This window comes from Lutra lutra, chromosome 3 (genome assembly GCF_902655055.1).
Source record: "Lutra lutra chromosome 3, mLutLut1.2, whole genome shotgun sequence".
NCBI classification, from domain to species: Eukaryota; Metazoa; Chordata; class Mammalia; order Carnivora; family Mustelidae; genus Lutra; species Lutra lutra.
The window spans coordinates 79,219,052-79,244,216 of record NC_062280.1 but is presented as its reverse complement, the minus strand read 5'-3'; the positions used below and the strand labels follow the sequence as shown (position 1 = coordinate 79,244,216).

General features: G+C 35.6%; 1 protein-coding gene across 2 annotated transcripts in view; it reads left to right on the top strand.

Moving 5' to 3' along the window:
- Window positions 1–25,165, top strand: part of NCKAP1 (NCK associated protein 1) — a 105,655-nt gene that overhangs the window by 10,600 nt on the left and 69,890 nt on the right. Inside the window, exons 2-3 of one of the 2 annotated variants that reach the window (XM_047722373.1) lie at window positions 10,043–10,060; window positions 11,120–11,230. In XM_047722373.1, the coding sequence (XP_047578329.1) occupies window positions 10,043–10,060; window positions 11,120–11,230 (129 nt within the window). The remainder of the gene's footprint in view (window positions 1–10,042; window positions 10,061–11,119; window positions 11,231–25,165) is intronic. The other variant, XM_047722374.1, reaches the window with a different exon arrangement.

The following is a 25,165-nucleotide window of genomic DNA, read 5'->3' as shown; positions in this document are numbered from 1 at the left end:
CGTCGCAAATGGCAAGATTTCATTTCTTTTGATGGCTGCATAGTATTCCATTGTGTATATATACCACATCTTCTTTATCCATTCGTCTGTAGATGGACATCTAGGTTCTTTCCATAGTTTGGCTATTGTAGACATTGCTGCTATAAACATTCGGGTGCATGTGCCCCTTCGGATCACAACGTTTGTATCTTTAGGGGAAATACCCAGGAGTGCAATTGCTGGGTCATAGGGTAGTTCTATTTTCAGCATTTTGAGGAACCTCGATGCTGTTTTCCAGAGTGGTTGGACCAGCTTGCATTCCCACCAACAGTGTAGGAGGGTTCCCCTTTCTCCGCATCCTCGCCAGCATCTGTCATTTCCTGACTTGTTAATTTTAGTCATTCTGACTGGTGTGAGGTGATATCTCACACCAGTGGTTTTGATTTGTATTTCCCTGATGCCGAGTGATATGGAGCACTTTTTCATGTGTCTGTTGGCCATCTGGATGTCTTCTTTGCAGAAATGTCTGTTCATGTCCTCTGCCCATTTCTTGATTGGATTATTTGTTCTTTGGGTGTTGAGTTTGCTAAGTTCTTTATAGATTTTGGACACTAGCCCTTTATCTGATATGTCATTTGCAAATATCTTCTCCCATTCTGTCAGTTGTCTTTTGGTTTTGTTCACTGTTTCCTTTGCTGTGCAAAAGCTTTTGATCTTGATAAAATCCCAAAAGTTCATTTTTGCCCTTGCTTCCCTTGCCTTTGGTGATGTTCCTAGGAAGATGTTGCTGCGGCTGAGGTCGAAGAGGTTGCTGCTTGTGTTCTCCTCAAGGATTTTGATGGATTCCTTTCTCACATTGAGATCCTTCATCCATTTTGAGTCTATTTTCGTGTGTGGTGTAAGGAAATGATCCAATTTCATTTTTCTGCATGTGGCTGTCCAATTTTCCCAACACCATTTATTGAAGAGGCTGTCTTTTTTCCATTGGACATTCTTTCCTGCTTTGTCGAAGAGTAGTTGACCATAGAGTTGAGGGTCTATTTCTGGGCTCTCTATTCTGTTCCATTGATCTATGTGTCTGTTTTTGTGCCAGTACCATGCTGTCTTGATGATGACAGCTTTGTAATAGAGCTTGAAGTCCGGAATTGTGATGCCAGCAACTTTGGCTTTCTTTTTCAATATTGCTTTGGCTATTCGAGGTCTTTTCTGGTTCCATATAAATTTTAGGATTATTTGTTCCATTTCTTTGAAAAAAATGGATGGTACTTTGATAGGAATTGCATTAAATGTGTAGACTGCTTTAGGTAGCATAGACATTTTCACAATATTTATTCTTTCAATCCAGGAGCATGGAACATTTTTCCATTTCTTTGTGTCTTCCTCAATTTCTTTCATGAGTACTTTATAGTTTTCTGTGTATAGATTCTTAGTCTCTTTGGTTAGGTTTATTCCTAGGTATCTTATAGTTTTGGGTGCAATTGTAAATGGGATTGACTCCTTAATTTCTCTTTCTTCTGTCTTGTTGTTGGTGTAGAGAAATGCAACTGATTTCTGTGCATTGATTTTATATCCTGACACTTTACTTAATTCCTGTACAAGTTCTAGCAGTTTTGGAGTGAGTCTTTTGGAGTCTTTTCCACATATAGTATCATATCATCTGCAACGAGTGATAGTTTGTCTTCTTCTTTGCCAATTTGGATGCCTTTAATTTCCTTTTGTTGTCTGATTGCTGAGGCTAGGACTTCTAGTACTATGTTGAATAGCAGTGGTGATAACGGACATCCCTGCCGTGTTCCTGACCTTAGCGGAAAAGCTTTCAGTTTTTCTCCATTGAGAATGATATTTGTGGTGGGTTTTTCATAGATGGCTTTGATAATATTGAGGTATGTACCCTCTATCCCTACTCTTTGAAGAGTTTTGATCTGGAAGGGATGCTGTACTTTGTCAAATGCTTTCTCAGCATCTATGGAGAGTATCATATGGTTCTTGTTCTTTCTTTTATTAATGTGTTGTATCACATTGATTGATTTGCGGATGTTGAACCAACCTTGCAGCCCTGGAATAAATCCCACTTGGTCGTGGTGAATAATCCTTTTAATGTACTGTTGAATCCTATTGGCTAGTATTTTGGCGAGAATTTTTGCATCTGTGTTCATCAAGGATATTGGTCTGTAGTTCTCTTTTTTGATGGGATCCTTGTCTGGTTTTGGGATCAAGGTGATGCTGGCCTCATAAAATGAGTTTGGGAGTTTTCCTTCCATTTCTATTTTTTGGAACAGTTTCAGGAGAATAGGAATTAGTTCTTCTTTAAATGTTTGGTAGAATTCCCCCGGGAAGCCGTCTGGCCCTGGGTTTTTGTTTGTTTGGAGATTTTTGATTACTGTTTCAATCTCCTTACTGGTTATGGGTCTGTTCAGGCTTTCCATTTCTTCCTGGTTCAGTTGTGGTAGTTTATATGTCTCTAGGAATGCGTCCATTTCTTCCAGATTGTCAAATTTGTTGGCGTAGAGTTGCTCATAGTATGTTCTTATAATTGTCTGTATTTCTTTGGTGTTCGTTGTGATCTCTCCTCTTTCATTCATGATTTTATTTATTTGGGCCTTTCTCTTTTCTTTTTTATAAGTCTGGCCAGGAGTTTATCAATCTTATTCTTTCAAAGAACCAGCTCCTAGTTTCGTTGATTTGTTCTATTGTTTTTTTTTTTGGTTTCTATTTCATTGATTTCTGCTCTGATCTTTATGATTTCTCTTCTCCTGCTGGGTTTAGGGTTTCTTTCTTGTTCTTTCTCCAGCTCCTTTAGGTGTAGGGTTAGGTTGTGTACCTGAGACCTTTCTTGTTTCTTGAGAAAGGCTTGTATTGCTATATATTTTCTTCTCAGGACTGCCTTTGTTGTGTCCCACAGATTCTGAACCGTTGTGTTTTCATTATCATTTGTTTCCATAAATTTTTTCAATTCTTCTTTAATTTCTTGGTTGACCCATTCATTCTTTAGAAGGATGCTGTTTAGTCTCCATGTATTTGGGTTCTTTCCAAATTTCCTCTTGAGATTGAGTTCTAGCTTCAGAGCATTGTGGTCTGACAATATGCAGGGAATGATCCCAATCTTTTGATACCGGTTGAGACTTGATTTAGGACCAAGAATGTGATCTATTCTGTAGAATGTTCCATGTGCACTAGAGAAGAATGTGTATTCTGTTGCTTTGGGATGAAATGTTCTGAATATATCTGTGATGTCCATCTGGTCCAGTGTGTCATTTAAGGCCTTGATTTCCTTGTTGATCTTCTGCTTGGATGATCTGTCCATTTCAGTGAGGGGAGTGTTAAAATCCCCTACTATTATTGTATTATTGTCGATGTGTTTCTTTGATTTTGTTATTAATTGGTTTATATAGTTGGCTGCTCCCACGTTAGGGGCATAGATATTTAAAATTGTTAGATCTTCTTGTTGGATAGTTCCTTTGAGTATGATATAGTGTCCTTTCTCATCTCTTATTATGGTCTTTGGCTTAAAATCTAATTGATCTGATACAAGGATTGCCACTCCTGCTTTCTTCTGATGTCCATTAGTATGGTAAATTGTTTTCCACCCCCTCACTTTAAACCTGGAGGTGTCTTCGGGTTTAAGATGAGTTTCTTGTAGGCAACATATAGATGGGTTTTGTTTTTTTATCCATTCTGATACTCTGTGTCTTTTGATTGGGGCATTTAGCCCATTAACATTCAGGTAAGTATTGAGAGATATGAATTTAGTGCCATTGTATTGCCTGTAAGGTGACTGTTATTGTATATTGTCTCTGTTTCTTTCTGATCTACTACTTTTAGGGTCTCTCTTTGCTTAGAGGACCCCTTTCAATATTTCCTGTAGAGCTGGTTTGGTATTTGCAAATTCTTTCAGTTTTTGTTTGTCCTGGAAGCTTTTAATCTCTCCTCCTATTTTCAATGATAGCCTAGCTGGATATAGTATTCTTGGCTGCATGTTTTTCTCGTTTAGTGCTCTGAATATATCATGCCAGCTCTTTCTGGCCTGCCAGGTCTCTGTGGATAAGTCTGCTGTCAATCTAATTTTTACCATTGTATGTTACAGACTTCTTTTCCTGGGCTGCTTTCAGGATCTTTTCTTTGTCACTAAGACTTGTCAATTTTACTATTAGGTGACGGGGTGTGGACCTATTCTTATTGATTTTGAGGGGGGTTCTCTGAACCTCCTGGATTTTGATGCTTGTTCCCTTAGCCATATTGGGGAAATTCTCTCCAATAATTCTCTCCAATATACCTTCTGCTCCCCTCTCTGTTTCCTCTTCTTCTGGAATCCCAATTATTCTAATGTTGTTTCGTCTTATGGTGTCACTTATCTCTCGAATTCTCCCCTCGTGGTCCAGTAGCTGTTTGTCCCTCTTTTGCTCAGCTTCTTTATTCTCTGTCATTTGGTCTTCTATATCGCTAATTCTTTCTTCTGCCTCATTTATCCTAGCAGTGAGAGCCTCCATTTTTGATTGCACCTCATTAATAGCTTTTTTGATTTCATCTTGGTTAGATTTTAGTTCTTTTATTTCTCCAGAAAGGGCTTTTATATCTCCCGAGAGGGTTGCTTTAATATCTTCCATGCCTTTTTCAAGCCCGGCTAGAACCTTGAGAATCGTCATTCTGAACTCTATATCTGACATATTACCAGTGTCTGTATTGATTAGGTCCCTAGCCTTTGGTACTGCTTCTTGTTTTTTTGTTTTGTTTTTTTTTTTTTTTTGTGGTGAATTTTTCCGCCTTGTCATTTTGTCCAGATAAGAGTATATGAAGGAGCAAGTAGAATACTAAAAGAGTGGCAACAACCCCAGGAAAATATGCTTTAGCCAAATTAGGAGATCCTAAATCGTGAGGGGGGAGAAAGGGGATAAAAAGAGGTTCTGAAAGAAAAAGAGAAAAAAAAAAAAGAAACAATTAAAAAAAGAAAACTGATAAAAAATATAAAAAGGAAAAAAAATATATATATTAGATAAACTATTTAAAAAACGTTAAAAAAGAAAACAGTAAAAGTTAAAGATATTTAGCAGAAGAAGAGAAAAAAATTGAAAAAGAAAAAAAAATTAAATTAACTGCAAGGCTAAAGAATCATGGGGAGAAAGCCATGAGTTCCGTGTTTTGCTTTCTCCTCCTCTGGAATTCCGCTGTTCTCCTTGGTATTGAAACTGCACTCCTTGGTAGGTGAACTTGTTCCTGGCTGGGTTTCTTGTTGATCTTCTGGGGGAGGGGCCTGTTGTAGTGATTCTCAAGTGTCTTTGCCCCAGGCGGAGTTGCACTGCCCTTACCCGGGGCCAGGCTGAGTAATCCACTTGGGTTTGCTTTCGGGAGCTTTTGTTCCCTGAGCGCTTTCCGTAGAGTTCCGGAGGGCGGAATGAAGATGGCGGCCTCCCGGTCTCTGACCCGGAGGAGCCGAGAGCCCCGGGCCCCACTCCTCAGTGCGCCCTCAGAGAACAGCGCCCAGTTACTCCCATCACCCTGGCCTCCGGCCGCGCCCGAGCTGACCGAGCCTGCGACCGGTTCAAGGTAACCCCGAGCTTAGAGCTCACTACTCGGCTCTGTCTGTGTAGCCAGATTCCCCGATCTAATACCTGTAAGCTCTGCGACACTCAGACACCCCCGATCCTTCTGTGACCCTGCGGGACCTGAGGCCACACTGACCTCGCCTGGGCTTCACCCCGGTTAAGCCTCTGGAGCGATGTCCCTCAGCAGAACAGACTTTTAAAAGTCCTGATTTTGTGCTCCGTTGCTCTGCTGCCTGCCGGGAGCTGGCCCCTCCCCCCGCCATCTTTCCTCCCGTCGCTTTGCATTCACTTCTCCGCCAGTCCTACCTTTCAGAAAGTGGTTGATTTTCTGTTTCTAGAGTTGTTGTTCTTCTTCTCTTCGATCTCCCCGTTGGATTTGTAGGTGTTTGCAATCTTTAGATAAGCTATTTAGCTGATCTCCCGCTACCTGAAGTAGTCTCAGCCTGCTACTTCTCCGCCATCTTGACTCCTCTCCTATTATGTGGTTTTTTAGAACATCTCCGTTCTTTGTTTTTGTAATAATATTATATTTATGTTTTGTGAAAAAAATGAATTTGGAGATGTTGACTGATAATACTGAGCTAGAATTGGTGAAATGGAAAATTTTACTTTAATAATTGGGAATTCACTATAGATATTCATGTGTTTTGAGAAGTTTTATTTTAAAAAATGGAAGATTGTTCAAATAAAAATCTGAATAATCTATCCTGGGGAGTAGGTAGTATTAGTACCCTTACTTTTATGAATTAGAGAACTGAGGTTCAGAGATTAATCTACTTGCCAGGTAGTCATATGGGCTGAGCTCCTTGACTCAGATTTCTGTTTTTTTTTTTTTAAGATTTTATTTATTTATTTGACAGACAGAGATCACAAGTAGGTAGAGAGGCAGGCAGAGAGAGAGGAAGGGAAGCAGGCTCCCTGCTGAGCAGAGAGCCCGATGCGGGACTCGATCCCAGAACCCTGAGATCATGACCTGAGCCGAAGGCAGCGGCTTAACCCACTGAGCCACCCAGGCGCCCTTGACTCAGATTTCTTAATTATTATATTTAAGTATTCCCCTTAACATTAGTGCAATTTTATCTTCCGCATTAAATAGTCATAACTTTGTTGAATTTAAAGACAAGTAGAATATTCATAGAAAATAAAGTTGCAATTGTGGGAACTGGAAATTGAAGTACATAAATATTTAAATTTCCTTTATATCTTCTGGAATTTTAAATTACAGTGTTTTTTGCATTATGAAAGCATGCTGAGTCAAGATTAAGTAAAATACATGGTTTTGGGGTTGTGGGTTTTTTTTTTCTTTAAGTTCTGTGGCTCAGAAATGATTTACTTTTTGTCTAGTGATACAGCTGTTTTAGCCAATTATGCAAAAAAGCCTTTTTTTTTTTTTTTTTGATAGGGCTGTAAGGTTCAGTTATTTAGGGGCAATTTTGCCTTGTACTTGCCTTCTGTTTTCCTCTTTTTCTTTTTTGGTGTGGGGGAGGTAGAAATATTTAAAAGTTTTGTTTGATTTAGGCCTTTTGGTAAGCCTTTCTGATACATAATAGTCTAAAATTTGTTAATAATTATGTATAGTAGTATATGTTTTCCTTTTTTTTTTAAAGTTTTTTTTATTTATTTGACAGAGAGAGAGATCATAAGTAGGCAGAGAGGGCAGGCAGGGGGGAGGGAAGCAGGCTCCCTGCTGAGCAGAGAGCCTAAGCAGGGGTTACATCTCAGGATCCTGAGATGATGAGCCAAAGGCAGAGGCTCAACCCACTGAGCCACCCAGGTGCCCCTTGGTTGTTTTCTTAAATGTGGCACTTCAAAGGGTGATACTTTTGAGAGTGAAAGATTAATTTTGTATAATATAATAGTTACAGGAGAATAGAGTTTGATGTACCAACTGCAGACAATGTTTTTGAAATAAATATAGGTTGTTTTATGATTTCTTTATCCTGTGTCCTGAAAATGAAATGCTTTGAGTGATGTTGGAGAATAATAGTAATTTTTATTAAATGAGACTATATGGTTAGTTGGAATTTTTTTTTTTTTAATTTTTGTTTAATTGACAGAGATTACAAGTAGGCAGAGAGGCAGGCTGAGAGAGAGAGGAGGAAGCAGGCTCCCTGCTGAGCAGAGAGCCCAATGCCGGGCTTGATCCCAGGACTCTGGGATCATGACCTGAGCTGAAGGCAGACGCTTTAACCCACTGAGCCACCTAGGTGCCCCTGGGTAGTTGGAAGTTTGCTCTACTGCTTTGGTATAGGAGGAAACCCTTTTCAACTGAATTATTATGTAGGGCTTTTTATCAGATGTTAATTACTTAGATGTTAGTTTTTAGTCAACTCGTTGTTGTTGTTTTTTTCCTTGTACTTTTTCTTTTTTGTGTGAGTGTTCCTTACACAGTGTTTCTGTTGGTATTAAGTAAATAAATCAAGCAGGTTGACCATAAAAAATGAAATATGGACTAATACTTCTATATAGTATCTATGAGCCATGTATGTTTTATTGGCATTTTTGAATGCTCATGGTATTCCAAATATCTATGTTAACTGCACAAGCACATGCATGCACACAAGTAATGGGCCTGAAAACTTCTTAGGGTAAATTGCAATTATTATCAACCTATTTAACGGATGGAAAAACTGAGGCACAGAGGAGTAAATCACTTACTTGCTTATGGTTATGCAGTTAAAAAGTGATGGAGTTAGGATATGAACATGGGACAGCCTATCTTAGAACTCATGTTCTTAACTATGAGGCTAAACTCTTTCTATAAGTACAACATATTTGGCATTTAGAGAACACATGAAGGAAATGTGTGATTGGAAAAGGGAATTGTGGTCATTATTGTTTTATATACTATGATAAAGACTATTTTGCAGTTATTCATATGAGACTTTTACTTGGGTAATTATAATTATTTAGGCTGTTATTGACAACAGCTAGCATGTTTAGAGCATTTTAGAACACACATATGGTAGCCCTTCTGCTAAATACTGTACATGGTTTATCTGTCTCTTTTCTAATCCTCATAATGACCCTATGAGGTAAGTACTAATTTCCCCATTTAAACATGTAGAAACAGACTAGGAGATAATTTGTAGTATATTCAAGGTCCTATGGATCATAAGTGGTGAAGATTGAAACCCAGTAAGCTTATTCTAGAGTCTGTTCTGTCTCCCAGGGTAGTATGTTTAGATATGGCTCATTGAGCAATGTGGAAAAAGGTAAATCAATTCCACGAAAAGATTATACAACCATTTATTTTTTATTGAAATGAAATTTCATTCTTTATGTTTTCACTGTAAGAAAGAAGAGTTCCTCGTATATATACATGCATCTATATATATGAGAATACACGTATGTTAGTTTTCAGATATTTGATTAAATTCTTACACAGTAAAATTTGTGATCATGGGAAATGCATATGGTAGTCTATCATATTTTCATTATTCAGTAGTCACTAATAATGTTCGAATGGATAGCTAAATTTTTAAATATTAGAATCTGGAAGATAAAACATAACATTAAGAAACTGAATGTAATACTGAATAAATACTCAAGTGAAAAAAAAACTGAATGTAATAAAAAATAAAAAACTGAATGTAATAAAAAATAAAAAACTGAATGTAATTTGGAATCACTTTAGGATTTGCACCACCTCAGGCATATTTAGGGAACTTGATTTTCATTGTATCATTGGTGTAAGGAAATGCTAATCTGTAGCTATTTCTATTTGGACAAATTCTTAGTATGTGGTTCTTAGTTATTCTTATTATATATAGTAGACTCTTTTTTGGGAAGTGAATTAATTGGCTAATTAGTTTATGAGAAATCATATTTTAAACAAATGATAGTCTACTGAGGAAAAGGCAAATGTATTTTAGTATTTACCATGTTGAAATGGAATTTGCATAGTTGTTTTGTGTCAATCTGGTTAAGGATTATGAAGTTCTAAATTTCTTAGGTTAATTTTATCTGATGTTTGAACAATAAGAGAATTCTTACTGCATTCCTATTTCCATTTGGAAAATAACAGGAATGTTTGCATTGATTTTTATACTTTGACTTGGAAGGGAGTTAGGTGATATTTGAAAGTAGTTTCAATTTGAGCTGAAGTGCAAAAGTCATCCAATAACAATTTACTTTTATTCTTGGCTACCGTTTCTTTTTAAGGTATGTAAAATTTCACTGACGGTTTTGCTCCTATTTTTATAGTTGCATGTAGTCTTCATTTTCCTTCTAGTCTTATTTAAAGTTTATTTAGAAAGAGCACCAAGAAACTGACATGGTTGTACACTTACACAGTAGTATTTAAATATATATGAATAGTATAAACTCTATAAATCTATTGTATACTAAACTCGCTACTTAGAATACCTTTAAATTGTAGCACCATATAGTTCTAATCTTGTTTTGTTATTCATAGTCTGCGGTGCATAAGTTCTCTACTGAAACTACTGAAACGTATATCATAGTTTGACAATCATTGTTTACACGTAATTTTCTCTCTTTTTATTACAATGCTTCCCCAGCAAGGACAAGTTTGGAAGGTTTGCAAAGCTTTTCACCTTCCCTCTGCCCGCTTGCCCGCTTTCAGATCAGTTTCATGTTTCATAACTTCTCTCTCTGCAATTCACAACATAGCCATAGTAAACAGTGAAAAAAACATTAAAATTGCAATATGTTTCCTCACACATAGTAGAGAGATAAAACTTTCTCAAAGGACACATTAAAAAAAATGTAATGAGAAGTTAAATAACAGTGTTATAATTTTAGCAATTCCCTGAGAAATAACATTTCACTAGCATGCAGTTTATTAAATGACACATAACAAAACACTAAATAGTTTCGATTGTATTTGGTATTGCTAATAGTTCAGATAAAAAGTTCCTTCTAATAGTAGTGCTTGACATTTGTGTAATGCTTTACAGTTTACTACAGAGAATGCTGTATGGCTGATGTGGTCAAAATGTTAACATTCCCATTTATTCTGTGCTTATGAGATATAGAACAGATGTAGATTCATTGTTTGAAGTGCTGCTGGTATGATGGAAAAATACTGTTGTAACTCAGATGTTCAGAGGAATAGGCAACACACTTTAGTAATATAAAGACAATTTTAGCAGCTTCCAGTTCTTTTGAACTAGGGCTCTTGTATTAAAATGTTTAAAGTGAATGAGGAAAACATTTTGGAAGACATTTAAACATAAGCTTATTATTTTATAACACTTAGAAAGAAACATTTCCAGTATTCTTCTGAATATTTAATTTTGTTATATTTTATTAGCTTCAAATGAATACAATCCTACCTCAAACCAAGACTTTTTTTTTCTTTTTCTTTTTTTTTTAGGTTTGAGCTTTTTCCTTCACTGCTGTTCTGCGCTAACTGCTTTGAAACTTTCCATGCATTTTTTTTTTCAGTAGAAGAACATCTCTGTACTGTCTCCCATTGCATATTTCAGCTGTGACAATCCCTGCACTTTGCCTATTCATTTTATCACCTGCTCACCAAAAACAATAAAATATCTCTAACTTCTGATTACAGATTTGCTGTTACTTGGTTTTAGAACAAGGATGCATTTCACTTTTTTATTACTGTTGTCTTATAGGCATGTGGAGATCCCAAGGCAAAACCATCCTACCTTATTGATAAAAACCTGGAATCTGCTGTGAAATTCATAGTCAGAAAGTTCCCTGCTGTAGAAACTCGCAACAACAATGTAAGTCATAGAAATTTTTGTATTGCTTGATTTTAGCAATCTGTAGGGAAAGTAATGTTTAGTTCTTATTTGTCTAATTCTTTGTATTTTGGTATGCCAATTATGTAACTTGATTAAGGGCTTTTGGGAACAATATTCTTTAAACTGGAAAAAACGATTCTGAACTACATCACCATTTTATTATAGAAGACATACGATCTTAATTTCTTATACACTTCTTCTCTTTCAAGTTGGGACAGAAAGTAAGGTAATAGAAATGTATATATTCCAAATATTTGCATGACTAGTTGGGGAGTTTTTCCTTATAGTCATAAACTTTAATTTGAAATTAGTAAATGTCTTCATAGAATTTGTATTCTTTTTAGTAACTATCTGTGTTTATTCTAAAATACATTTATTTCTTTAGTATTTTTATAATTGAGAAAAACATTTCTGAAAAATAATATAACAAGGTGATGGTATAGGATCTTTATTTTTCCATATTACTTTCTTCAGATGGAGTAGTTTTTCTTAGTATATAAAATATAGTCATATCTGGAGTCTTTCTGATATGTTTATATAATCTTTTGGTAGTTCTTTATAATAATTTCTATAAATAACTAATTTTAGAAAATTAGAGCTAATTTTATCTCACTGTGACCTTTTCATATAAATTTTGTTGACTTGGAATCTTTCTGCATGTCTTCTTTTTTTAAAATTTTTTTTCTTTTGTAGTCTCATGTTATAATCTTTACTTTCTTTTTCCTTATGTATAAACTTAGTCTAGAAATTTCCTCTTATATATGGTCTCCGTACTTTTAAGAAACTGTTTAAAAAATATTTTGTCATCTTTTAGTTTCCTCAAATCATGTATATTTATTGAAGAATCATGTTTTCCCTGTTGATAATCACCTTTACTTAAAATACTGTAATGTAGAATCAATCAGAATTAACAGTCTGGTAAAGTGCTTTTTAAAGAATTTAGAAAAAGGTCTGTTTTTTGTGAGTATGGGTTAATAGAGGTCTTTCTGTGTTTCATAGACGATTGTGTTCCATAATTGTTACATTAAGGTATCAATTAGTTTTTGATTACACAATGGGTGATTCAAAGTATACGCTTCTTAAGAACACCATTATTTGTATGGAGAATTCTTTTTTAGTTATTGACATTAATTAACTGACTCATCTGACAGATAATATACCCACTCTGAATGAGAGAGATTTTGTAATGAAAATCTGTCCTACCTTTAGTTTTATATATACTTCTTTTTTCTCCTGGCTCATAAAATCTCTGTGATATGAGCTCTCCAGAGAATCATTTAAGTTTATTTTTAATTTATTTATTTTTTTTAAGATTTTATTTATTTATTTGACAGAGATCACAAGTAGACGGAGAGGCAGGCAGAGAGAGAGAGAGAGGGAAGCAGGCTTCCCGCCGAGCAGAGAGCCCGATGTGGGACTCGATCCCAGGACCCTGAGATCATGACCTGAGCCGAAGGCAGCGGCTTAACCCACTGAGCCACCCAGGCGCCCCGAGAATCATTTAAGTTTAATTTGTGTGTGTGAGTATGTGTGTGTTTGTGTGTGTAAAGATCTACGTGAAAATAAGCATAGTTCCTAAATAGGAGGTCTTTTTTTAGAAAATTAGTAAGATCTGATTAAATACATGTTCACTGTTTTTGGAACATTAATATTTTTTGTTGAAGAGTAAATTAAGAATCTTTGCTTTTCCTGATTTGTGGGGCAAACTTTATAATAATGCTGCTGTTTTTTGTTTTTTAATAATTTTACTTCCCTTCTCAAATTCTGCAGCACAAAATTGACTTTAAAAAAAGTAAGCTTTTTTAAAGATTTTATTTATTTTTATTTATTTAAAAAATTGACTTTTAAAAATAAGGTTTTTTTAAAGATTTTATTTATTTTTATTTAACAGAGAAGGAAAGAGCACAATAGGCAGAGAGGCAGGTAGAGAGAGAGGGGGAATCAGGCTCCCTGCCGAGCAGAGAGCCCAATGCAGGGCTCCTCCATTCCAGGACCCTGAGATCATGACCTGAGCCAAAGTCAGAGTCTTAACCCACTGAGCCACCCAGGCGCCCCTAAAACAACAGTTTTTATTAAGTATAATTCACATACATATAGTTTACTCACTTAAGGTGTACAATGCAGTGGGTTTTTAGTACATCCACAGAGTTGTGTATCCTGTACCACAATCAATTTTAAAATATTTTCATCACCCCAAAAAGAAACCCCAGACTTATTAGCATTCACTCCTGCCAATCCCCCATCCCTAGATAAACACTAACCTTCTTTCTTTCTGTATGCCTATTTTGGAGCTTTCGAATAAGTAGCATCATATAACATGTGGTCTTTTTTGACTGGCTTCTTTTCATTTAGCATAATGTTTTTAAGGCTTATGCAAGTTGTAGCATATATTAGTACTTCATTTCTTTTTATTGCCAAAATATAGTCCATTGTGTGGATATATCCTTTTATGTATCCATTCATCAATTGATAGATGTTTAAGTTGTTTCTGCCTTTTTTTTTTTTAACTATTGTAAATAATGCTGCTGTGAACATGTATGTAAAAGTTGTTGTGTGAACTTATGTTTTCATTTCTCTTGGATGTGTATACTTAGAGGTGGAATTGCTGGGTCATGTGGTAATTTTTTGTTAAACCTGTGAAATCAGTTATATAGTATTGTTGAATGTTATGCTGGTTATAGAATTTACTCTGGTTGTTCTGTTTGCAAAGTCTGAGTTTTGTCATACAGCCTTTAAAACTATTCTGTGTAATGCTGTTCTGTTGTTTTTTGCCTACTGAAGTACTATGTACTAGGTATTTATGAAATTTTGTGATCTCAGTTTTGATCCGAGCCTGTTAAAATCCTGGTGAAAAGTTCCTGGCAAACTTGGGTTAGGAAATGAGAAATGAGTTCATTTTTTTTTTTTTTTTTTTTTTAAATTTCATGGAAGTAGTTAATGGAGTTTTAAGGACTAGCAACGGTCCTTAGTACCATCTGGGAATGATAGAAATTTGCAGATTTCTGGCTGTTAGATATGCTGAAGAAATGGTATTGATATCATAGTCGGGTTTTTTCCTTCGTGTTTGGGTCTTTGAGTCATTGTATAAATATGTGCCACAGAGCATGCTTGCTTTATCTCATGGATCAGGGAGAATTACTGGTTAGCACTGTTTCTGTTCTGATTCAGGTAAGCACCACTTGTCCTCAGTTTCAGAAAAGGCAATCATAAAAATACTGTTTTGGTAAAAATTAAGCACAAATTTATTTAGATGTTTCCGTGATTTGATTCTTTAAAAAAAAAAAAAGGCTATCTTTGTGCTCACAGATAGCTGGTTATCTGGTATTCTGAGAAAAGGAGGACACTATTATCTGATACATCCAGATTGGTGCCTAACAGTGATTTAACAGTGATGATGTTGGGCTCTGTTGAGTCAATTTTACTGTCTTGCTCAGCCCCTTTGTAATCTGGTAGAAACTTTTGTACTCTCCCGATTCTGGAGTCAGGGTAAGTCAAGGAATGTTTGTTTTGTTTTCTTTTTTGTTTTTTTTGTTTGTTTGTTTGCTTTCTGAGTCGTGATTTTGAACTGGATGCCTCATAGGCTTCAAAGCAGGTTGATTAGGGTAAAAGTCACCTGAATAAAAGTGATACCAGTTTTATAATTACAGCAGCATTTACTGAGTGTCTAATATGTGCCAGGCTATGTATTTTAATAGAGTTATTTTTCTTATTTAATTTTAGATTAAAGAAAGCATTTCTGAGCTGAGAGATTGTCTAATATATCTATAACATGGTGTCTTCTAGTATTTTGAAAGTGACTGCCAGATGGTTTCTAATTTATTTCCTGTAAGTTTCTTATGAGCATGTAGAGGGAAATCTGTAATTTTCCTAGATAAGGAAAATAGTAGAAACTTCTTATATTTTTAACAGGTAAAAATTATTTTGTTCAAGAAATTCTAAGGGGCATTTTAAGGAAATGTTCAGGTGTATATATGTTAAAACATTTCTTTTGAAATATTTTTCCTAAAATATTTTAATTTCCTCCCTTTGTTCTGATGTTAAATTTCCATCTAAAAGCTACTTTATGTGTGTGTGTGTTTTTTTTTAAGATTTTATTTATTTATTTGACAGACAGAGATCACAAGTAGGCAGAGAGGCAGGCAGAGAGAGAGGGGGAAGCAGGCTCCTTGCAGAACAGAGAGCCCGATGCGGGGCTTGATCCCAGAACCCTGGGAATCTACCTGAGCTGAAGTTAGAGGCTTTAACCCACTGAGCCACCCAGGCACCCCGTACTTTGTGTTTTTTAAAACAGTAAGAATATCTAACACAAAGGTGTCATTGTAAGGTTTGTCTATTTACTGTACATTTTAGTGTAAAACTTTTTATTTGATTCCCAAATTAATGGGAAAGTGATATAAATTACTGCCCTGTATATGTTGGATGAATTAGGTCTTAATTCCCTAAGAATGACAGCATTGTTGGTGAGGAAAGTGCCACAAGAACCGTACTGAGAATCTGGACTGAGATATAGGCCATTATTGAAATAATTAGAAAATTAAGTTTTTAGACTTAAGAGGAATATTTTGTGTTATAGGTATTACTTATCTCCTCTCTTAAGGAACCCAGTACTACAGGGTACTATGTAATAAATTAAAGTTTTTAAGTAGCTTACAGCATCACTTAAGGAAAGACAAAATAAAGCAACTCTAATACTGTTGGTTGTGAGACATAGCTTTAGAATCTTTTTTTTTTTAAATATTTTTAGAAGATTTTGTTTAAATGAATCTTGGAACACTGAAAAAATAAAATAAAAAAAACAAAAAATACAAAAAAAGAGAGAAAATTTTGTTTTTTTGAGAGAAAGTGAGAGAGCACAAGCAGGGGGAGCAGCAGCAGGAGAGAGAGAAGCAGGCTCCCACTGAACAGGGAGCCCTATGCAGGACTAGATCCCAGGACCCTGGGATCAAGACCTGAGCCCTAGGCAGACGCTTAATGACTGAGCCACCCAGGTTTTGCTTTTAAACACCATCTTATCCCTAGTGCATGGTACTTAAGAGGCAATAAATAAATGTTTGATGAGAGAATAAAATTTCCTTTATTTTAAATTTATGTCAGAACCCAACTTAGCAATATTTTTAAAATTTCATTATATTCTTAGCTAAAAGGTAACTATCCTTTTTAGTAGAGTTATACAAATATGTCTCATTAATAATTCTACTGAGAATAAACTGGAGTAAGAATAGGAGTTCCAGCTTCTTAAAAACATAAGTATGTTTTGGGAGTGGGATGCTGGTATCAAGGATGGGAGAAGGGAAGCTCTGACACATGCCATCATGCACTGTGGTTTAGTTAGAAGGGAAGGGTAAGGAAACTTACTTGTTTCTAGCTAATCTCTAAGAGGGCATTTGTTGTCTTGGCATGGTTTCCATTATGATGCGGTACTTAAGAATAGATGGACTTTGGAGCTAGTAAACCAGAATTTGAGTTCTAGCTGAATGATTTAGGAAAGTCATTTTACATCTTTTTTCTTTTTTTTTTTTTTTAAGATTTTATTTATTTATTTGAGATACAGTGAGTGAGCGAGCAAGAGCGGAAGCTGAGGGAGTGGCAGAGGGAAGGTGGAGAAGCAGATTCCCTGCTAAGCAGGGAGCCCAACTGGGGCTGGATCCTGGAACCCTGGGATCATGACCTGAGTTGGAGACAGATGCTTAACTGATTGAGCCACCCAGGCGCCCCAAGTCATTTCACATTATTTTAGTATATATGCTGCTGAAGTGAGCATAGTCATTTTACATCTTAAATCTTCTTTGTTCTTATCTCTAAAATGGTGGTAATACCAATTCTCAAGAATCAATTTAATATCTCCTAAGTACTTAACAGATTTGTGTGACAAATTGCTTTTAAAAAATGGAAGCTGTTACTTATGTTACCTCACTGACCTTTTGGTCTACTTCACTGGTTTTTCTTTTAGCTGCCCTTTATAATGTGGGTGATTCTAAATGGCTTCCTGCCCTCCTCCCTCCTATACTCCCCTGCCTGCAGTATATATGTATGAAAACATTTACTTCATGGCTTCAACTAAGTAACAAACTGTCTTCTGTTTTCTGGGTTCTGGATCTGAATTCCGTCTACCTTTTGGATAGCTGCACAAGTTAAATAGCAAACTTTCATCTAGTATTGAACACATGGTTATCTTCCATTTTGTTTCTCTTTTGTCTTGAGTCTCTTTTTGTCTTGAATCATTATCTTCCACTTGGTTACCTAAACTAGAATTTTCAGAAACCCCTTTGACTTTTAGAAAATGTCAAGTTAGTCATTTAGGGCTCATCAGTTTTAATACTTGTAAGTTTTCATAATGTTTTGAATTTATCTCCCCCGCCCCCTTTCAGATCTGCATCTCCTGCTGGGAGAAATGCTATGATAATCCAAACACTGCTTTTCATGCCTTTCCAATCTCTCCTCATGTTGCCACCCCCATTTCCCACACTGGGGGAGGCCAAACAAAACAAAACAAAACTAATCTGTTTCTCTGTTGTAACTCACATCTCTGTTTTCCTGGCCCAAGTACTCATCTTTGAATCCTGTTGACTAGGATATAGTAGGCCAACAAATAACACTTTGGTTTTAAAAGGAATTATCTTATAATAAGATAATGTAACAATTTTTTAACCTTTTTTTTTTTTTTTAAAGATTTTATTTATTTGTCAGAGAGAGAGAGAGACAGAGAGAGTGCACAAGCAGGGGCAGTGGCAGGCAGAGGGAGAAGCAGGCTTCCCACTGAACAAAGCCTGATGTGGGTCTTGATCCCAGGACTCTAGAATCATGACTGAGCCAATGGCAGACACTTAACACATTGAGTAACCCAGCTATCCCATTGTAACAGTATTTTGATGGTGTATTTTGTCATTAGTCAATATGTCTCTATATATACTCTAATGGAAGCTTAAGGAAATATTTGGTCTTGACCTGATTAAACTTTGCCAAAATTGAAAAATAGTGAGAACTAACTAAAGTGTCTATTCTTTTAAAAAGGTATCATCAACCTTCATTTAATATCTCTTCTACATGTAATAGTCTTTAATTTTAGCTTGAATAAACAGAATAAATAAAAGAATGAACCCCTGATTAGTAGATACAACTAAGCCATGCTTTGATACATTTGAAAAGTATTTGAAATAGATTAAGTACTGGCAGGGAATTGCATTAGCACTAATGACCTACCTAAACTGGTTTAAATTATCTTTCAGTTTTTACCAAAAATAATATGAATATATCATAATGAGTCAAATAGTTCAGAAGAATTTAGGATGAAAAGTGATTATGTCTCCTATTCCATTATTTCCTACCCTGGTCATATTCTCAGAAGGAACTTGTATAAGGAATACCTTATTTTTCTTTTATAAATTCATTTACCAATGTTAGACACTATATATAGTCTACAAAATAATTTTGTAGACTGCTACAAAAGAATTTGGGTCATTCAGTTTCTTGCTCCTTACTCACTCTCCTCTTCTTGATATTCAATAGGTTTTTTCCTTAATATTTTTGGATCATTGGTTACCTCATTTTTTTTTTTTTTTTTTTTTTTTTGGTTACCTCATTTTTAAACTTTAAATATAGTTCTCTATTTTTATAGCCTCATCACAGTCATTTATACTTTAATGCTGTCCAAATTGTTAGTGCTTTCTTTTGTTTTTGAAATCATGAAGTGTTCTGAAATTGAATTATATACTGATTCTAAAAATTAAAACTAGTAAAGACCTGTGTGCTTAGTTTGCATTGTTTCACTCCATTGTCACACTGGACTTAGAATAATTTATATTACATATATGTATTTATGTTTATGCATATAATATATATAGCATTAAAATGAAATGGATTCTTTCTTCCAGCATTATTTCATAGTTAAATTTGTTTCATAGGTGCATCATGATTTTCTGTGTTTATAGTTATGTGCTTTGATAGAATTCTTAAATTTACCTGTCCTAATAATCACATTGATCAGCTTTCCTTTTTTTATGGAGCCCACTCTTCTATAACCTGCAGCCTTCTAACTCCCCTCTGGACAGTTTGCTTATGTCTGCTGCATACCTTTCGTCCTGGGAAATCTTCTCTTTGTTGTCCCACCAGGGCTTTCACATGGAGTTTTCATAAAGTTTGGGAATGCCTTGAAATTGTGTACCGAGTTTGAGTGGGAATGTATTTTTCAGCTTTTATTCTAATCTTAGGGATGATTCTTATGATCCCCAAACACATCTCTTTTGAAATCATAATCTTGTGGGACGCCTGGGTGGCTCAGTTGGTTAAGCGGCTGCCTTCAGCTCAGGTCATGATCCCAGGGTCCTGGGATCGAGTCCCATATCGGGTTCCTTGCTCCGCAGGGAACTTGCTTCTCCCTCTGTCTCTGCCTGCCTCTCTGCCTACTTGTGATCTCTCTCTCTCTCTCTCACAAAAAAATAAATAAAATCTTAAAAAAAAAATCATAATCTTGTATATTGTATATTCTCATTATACTAAACTGTAAGCATAACCCCTTCAGCTCACGATGCTGTTTTCCTGCAAATGAGACTGCCAGTGGACATTATACTGGGGTTTTATAGTATAGCCCCCAAGGAGATACATTCCTGGCATTTGCAATCATCTATTTTCCTCAAATTTCCTGAAGTTATATCTTGCCTTTAGTGATAGTTTTTCAGCTGTCTTTCAAAGAATGAATCCCTTTGGCTGCAATGGTAATTATGATCCCCTACCTAATAACAAAGGATGTTACCAATACCTACTAACTTGTTGATTTTTAATTTTTATTTTCTGGTCTGGTCTTACCTTTGGTCAGATCAGAAGTTATTTGCCAAGATCCAGAGTAAAAGACAACAAAAGAAACTACAATGGAGTAAATGAGAAGATTTTGTGAAATCACTTATTTTCTTTATTCTTCCTAGCAGTAATCTTGGCTAAAATTATTTTAAATATGTATACCCATGGTCTTTGGCCACAAATAAATAGGATAGTATACTATGTTAGTCTTCTCTCTAGTGTTGGATAGAATGTAGAACACGGGAAAATTATTTAATTGCTTATATATTTTTTAAATTTTTATTTATTTGAGAGGGAGCATGAGCACATGAGTGGGGGGAGGGGCAGAGGGAGGGAAAGAGAGAATCTCAAGTGGACTTCACACTGAGCGTGGATCTCCTCATGGGACTCAATCTAATGACCTGAGATCATGACCTGAGCTGACATCAAGAGTCAGATGCTTAACCAACTGAGCCACCCAGGCATTCCTTAATTGCTTATTTTTTAAGGAGTATTTTGTTTTGGGAGAGTATGTTTATGCTTTTCATGGCACAAATGGCCATGCTTTCTTTTGCCTCTAGGCCTTTCTTTATTGCTGTCTTTACTATCTGGCAAAATATTTGACTCCCATATTCTTTAACTAGGCTAACTTCTTCTTGTCTTTTGGGTTTATGCTTAGATGTCAAGAGAAACTTTCTTTAACCCTCCAGTTAGGTTATGTGCTACATGTATAGTTCCCTCCATTTATCACTTACTTAATTCCCTTATTTGAAAGGTTTGTTGAATGATGTCTGTGAGCAAAGTTCTGTTATGTGAGAGGGGATTCAGCAGTGAATAAACAAACCAAAATACTGCCCCCTGTAGAGCTTATATTCTGTTGGGTAGAGATAGAAAAGAATATGAATATAATGGCAGGTAAAGATGAGTTCTAAGAAGAACAGAGCAGAGTGATAGTGGGGAGATACTTAAGGTGACCAGAAAATGCCATTCTGAGGAGGGTGAAATTTACAGTCATGGAGATGAGAGCTGATAGTGACTTGAGCTAGAATGGTAGAGGTGGAATAGGTTCAGATTCTGAATTATTTTGGAGACTGAGCCATGAAATGTTCAGCTACTAGAATTGTATTTTGATGATAAAATCTAGAGTAATTTGCTGATGCATTGATAGGGGGACAATGAGAAATAAGATCTGAAGATTTTGGCTTGAACAGATATCAAGCTTTACTTGGGAGAGGATACAAGAGGAACAGGTTTGGGGTGGGAATACAGAAGCGGTGGTACTCACCAGCTCAATATTAGATATGTTAAATTTGAGGGGCCTGCAAATCTGAATGGAGATTTTGAGTAGCCAAGTCTATATGTAAGTATTGAACTCATATATGTAGCATGAAGCTGAGAAGTTGAAGAGAAATTGTTAAGTGTTTTAATGGAGAGGATGAGTGACATAATCATTGAGAGGAAGAGAATGAATTGACAGTAAAAATTGGCAGTGAAAATGGAGTAATGTTGCTACTCAGTTATGGTTTATGATCATGAAGTGGGGTTGAGATCAAGTCAGCATGTGTATATTCTTTCTCTCACTGGGTTTTATCAGGCAATAATGATGGAGGGAGAAAGGGACAAGGGTGTAATACAATGAAGGGCCATTAAACTTTTGGGGGGCATTCAATTTTAAGATGGATCAAAATGGAAATAGAGCATGAGATGATGAATGGAAAGATGGTAGGGCAAATGTATAAGGGGTGCCTCAGAGTTCAAAGAATTGATGAAGATGTATAGGTATTAAGAGGATATTATCTGTATTAAGTTGGAGTTATTCTTAGATTGATGCTATTTTACCTTGTCTTCAAATCTCCCAAGAACAACAGATAAACAAAAAGGCCAGAAAGAAGCCATGACAGCTTAAGCATTAACGTTATTCCTATTTATAGGCCTGCAGATTGAGGAAATTTAACATGAGCCATCACTCCCTGTCAATATGTAAGAAAAATAATTCCTGGGAGCCTTCTGTATTTTAGGATCTCCTTTAACTTTCCCCTATCTTATTTACATCCTCACTGCCCTTAGAAACTTCTGCAATTCTTATTGTGGTCTTTTGCAAACTAGAGTGAGTGAGTTTGTGTTTGTGTTTTAAACCTCTTTCATGTAATTACTAGTTGGTCTTTGTCTTGTATTAAGCATTATAGTTTTTTACTATATATTGTAGTGTAACCAGCTTCTAAAACTGGATATTTACCTTAAAAAGGTGAGAGTTACCTGTATATCTACATGAATATCCCTTACTAGAGTATATACGCATTTAGAGGGCTATCATTTTACTGATAGTTTTATCCCCAGCTCCCTCATGTTGCCTGATAATAATAGGTTGGGATATTTGTTGATGAAATGAATACTATATTATTACAGTAATTCTTCACTTTCCTAGAGGTTACTTTTCATATCACTTACCTCTTTGAATACCTCTGAGAACTAGGAAGGAAGCAGTTCCACTTTCAAGAATCTTCTCAAGAGGAGAGCCTAGGTGGCCCAATCCGTTAAGCTGAACCTTTGGCTCAGGTCATGATCTTCAGGGTCCTGGAATCTCAAGGTCCCAGGATTGAGCCCGGTGCTGGGCCCCCAGATCAGCAGAGAGTCTGCTTCTCCCTTTCCCTCTACCCCTTCTTATCACTCATGCTCGCTCTTCCAAATAAGTAAATAAAATCTTTAAAAAAAAATCTTCCCATGAAAAAGAAAGTGTGTGTCCACATATAGATATGTTTATATCATTATTTGTAATAGCATTCATTATTTGTAATAGCCTGGAACTGGAAACAGTTCAAATGCCCAGCAGTCAATGAATAAATAAAATGTGCTATATCCACTTAATGGGATACTGTTTAGCAATTAAAGGGAACACACTACTGATGCATATTGTAGTATCAGTGAACTCCAGAAACATTTAGGCTAAGTGAAAGAAGCCACATCGAAAAAGCTACATATTGTGTGATTCTGTTTTATAGGAAAAGTCTAGAAAAAGTAGATTTGCTGAGACAGAAAGTAGATCAGTAGTTGCTTGGTGCTGAGGGTGGTGGGGGTAAGAGTGAATTTAATGTAAGTAGGTACAAGGGAACTTTTTGGGATATTGAAAATTTTCTAAAGTAATAAGGTTGGTAGTGGCACAACTCTAAATTTACACAAAGTATTTAATCGTTCATTTATCATATTATGGTAGGTAAATTGTACCACAATAAAGCTATGAAAAACAAATAATTTTGAGCAGCCAGAAGTGGTATTTTAGAAAAAATAAAGTTTATTTAGAAATTAACCTTTTGGTTCTCACTATGTCAAGCTTGTTGAGTTTACTTAGGCAAAATTGTAACAAGTCTGTTTTCTAAAGCACTGTACATTAAAGGTACTCTTATCAGGAGCAAATGATAATTGACAGGAAGAGAAATAGAAACTTTAAAAAGTGAAAAGTATAGCTAGCAAGGACTGTTTAATGTTAGCTTATTACCTTGTATATGTCAGTAGCACCTAAGGCTATCTTGACATGAATAGCTCGGTATAATTATTGATTACAGTGATGACATCTAATCAGTAAGAAAAGCTTGATTTCTTTCTGTGTCCCCAGGTTATGAAAGCAAAGTAATCACATATTATAGAAAAATTTATAAAAATTAGTTATTAAAATTCAGTGTGAAGGAACTAGCTTCATTTATATTTTTACTTATATTGGAAAATGGTGCCATTATATGAGGTAAATTATATTATTAACACAGTGTGCTATCTTTTATATAAACCTGTTATGCTTAACCACACTATACTAGGATCTGTAATTAATGATTTTTCTAGTAGTAATGATAAAATTACAGTAGTTTCATCAGTTAGCATTAATTTTGACCATCTTGTAACCAGAAATCTTAAACTTTCAGGATTTTTTCTGATGCAAGTTAATGCACTGAGGTGGTCAAATAGAGATTATTTTAATTTACCTAGTGCTACATAACAGACCATCCCAAATCTTGCTGAGCTTAAAACACAACTTATTTCTTATCATTCTGTGATAAGTCTTACATCACAGCTGCATTTAGTGGTGAGTTGGCTGGGGGATGGGCCTAGCTGGGCTTAGCAAAATGCTGAACAATTTCTTTCCACATGATATGATATTTGAGGCTTCTTCACCCATGGCATTTTAGGACAGTGTTCCCGAAAGAGGAAAATTGGAAGCCATAAGGCCTCAAGTTAAGAGTGTCATTTCTGTGGCTTTTTGTTGGTCAAAGCAAGTTACAAGACCAGTTGAGATTGTAAGGGTGGAAAAATAGACTGTAATTTCTTGATGGGAGGAGTAATTAAAGTCCTCTTACAAAAGAGGCAGTCTTTAATTTTTTTTGCCTTTCTGTTCTTTAAAATATAAAATTATGCTTTTCAGAATTGAGCAGATGACTAGCAATATTGGAAAAAGTTTGGATTTATATATAAAATGAAGAGGTTGAATTAGAGAAATTCTTGGAAGCTTCAGTCTGATGAGGCTACAAATAAATACAAGTATTTTCTGAAAATAGCTTTGGCTTTGCTTATTCCTATACTAATTTTGTGTCATTGTAGGGCAGCTTCAATGTTGAAGTGTATTGAAGAGGTGTTTGGGCTTTGAAATTTGACCTGTATTGGCATTTTACCCTTTTATGGTCTATTTCTGTATCTGGAAAGTGAATATAAAAATATACCTGGATTGGGAAATAGAAGAAAGTTCTGGAGATAGATGGGGGTGATGGTTGCACGACTATGTTAGTATATGTATATTTTTAAGATTCATTTAGAGAAAGAGACCACAGTTGAGTGGGGAGGGGTAGACAGGATAGAGTGGGAGGGATTAGGGTTACTTCCCCTAAAACTTACTTTTTGTTCAGAAAAATGCATTTCTGATATAATTGACTACCAATAGAATCATTTTATATATGATAAAAGAAGAATCCTACAAAATCCTATGAACCTTTTTAAAAAATTGTGTACTCTTTGTGTGAATTTGGATTTTCAGGTAATCTTAAGAGATTTGCTTATATTGGATAGAATATGTCATTCTCTTTAGATGTTTCATATTTCCTTCTTTTATGCTTTCTTATCCTGGAAAGACATAATGAAATATTTTGCCCAACTTTGAGGATT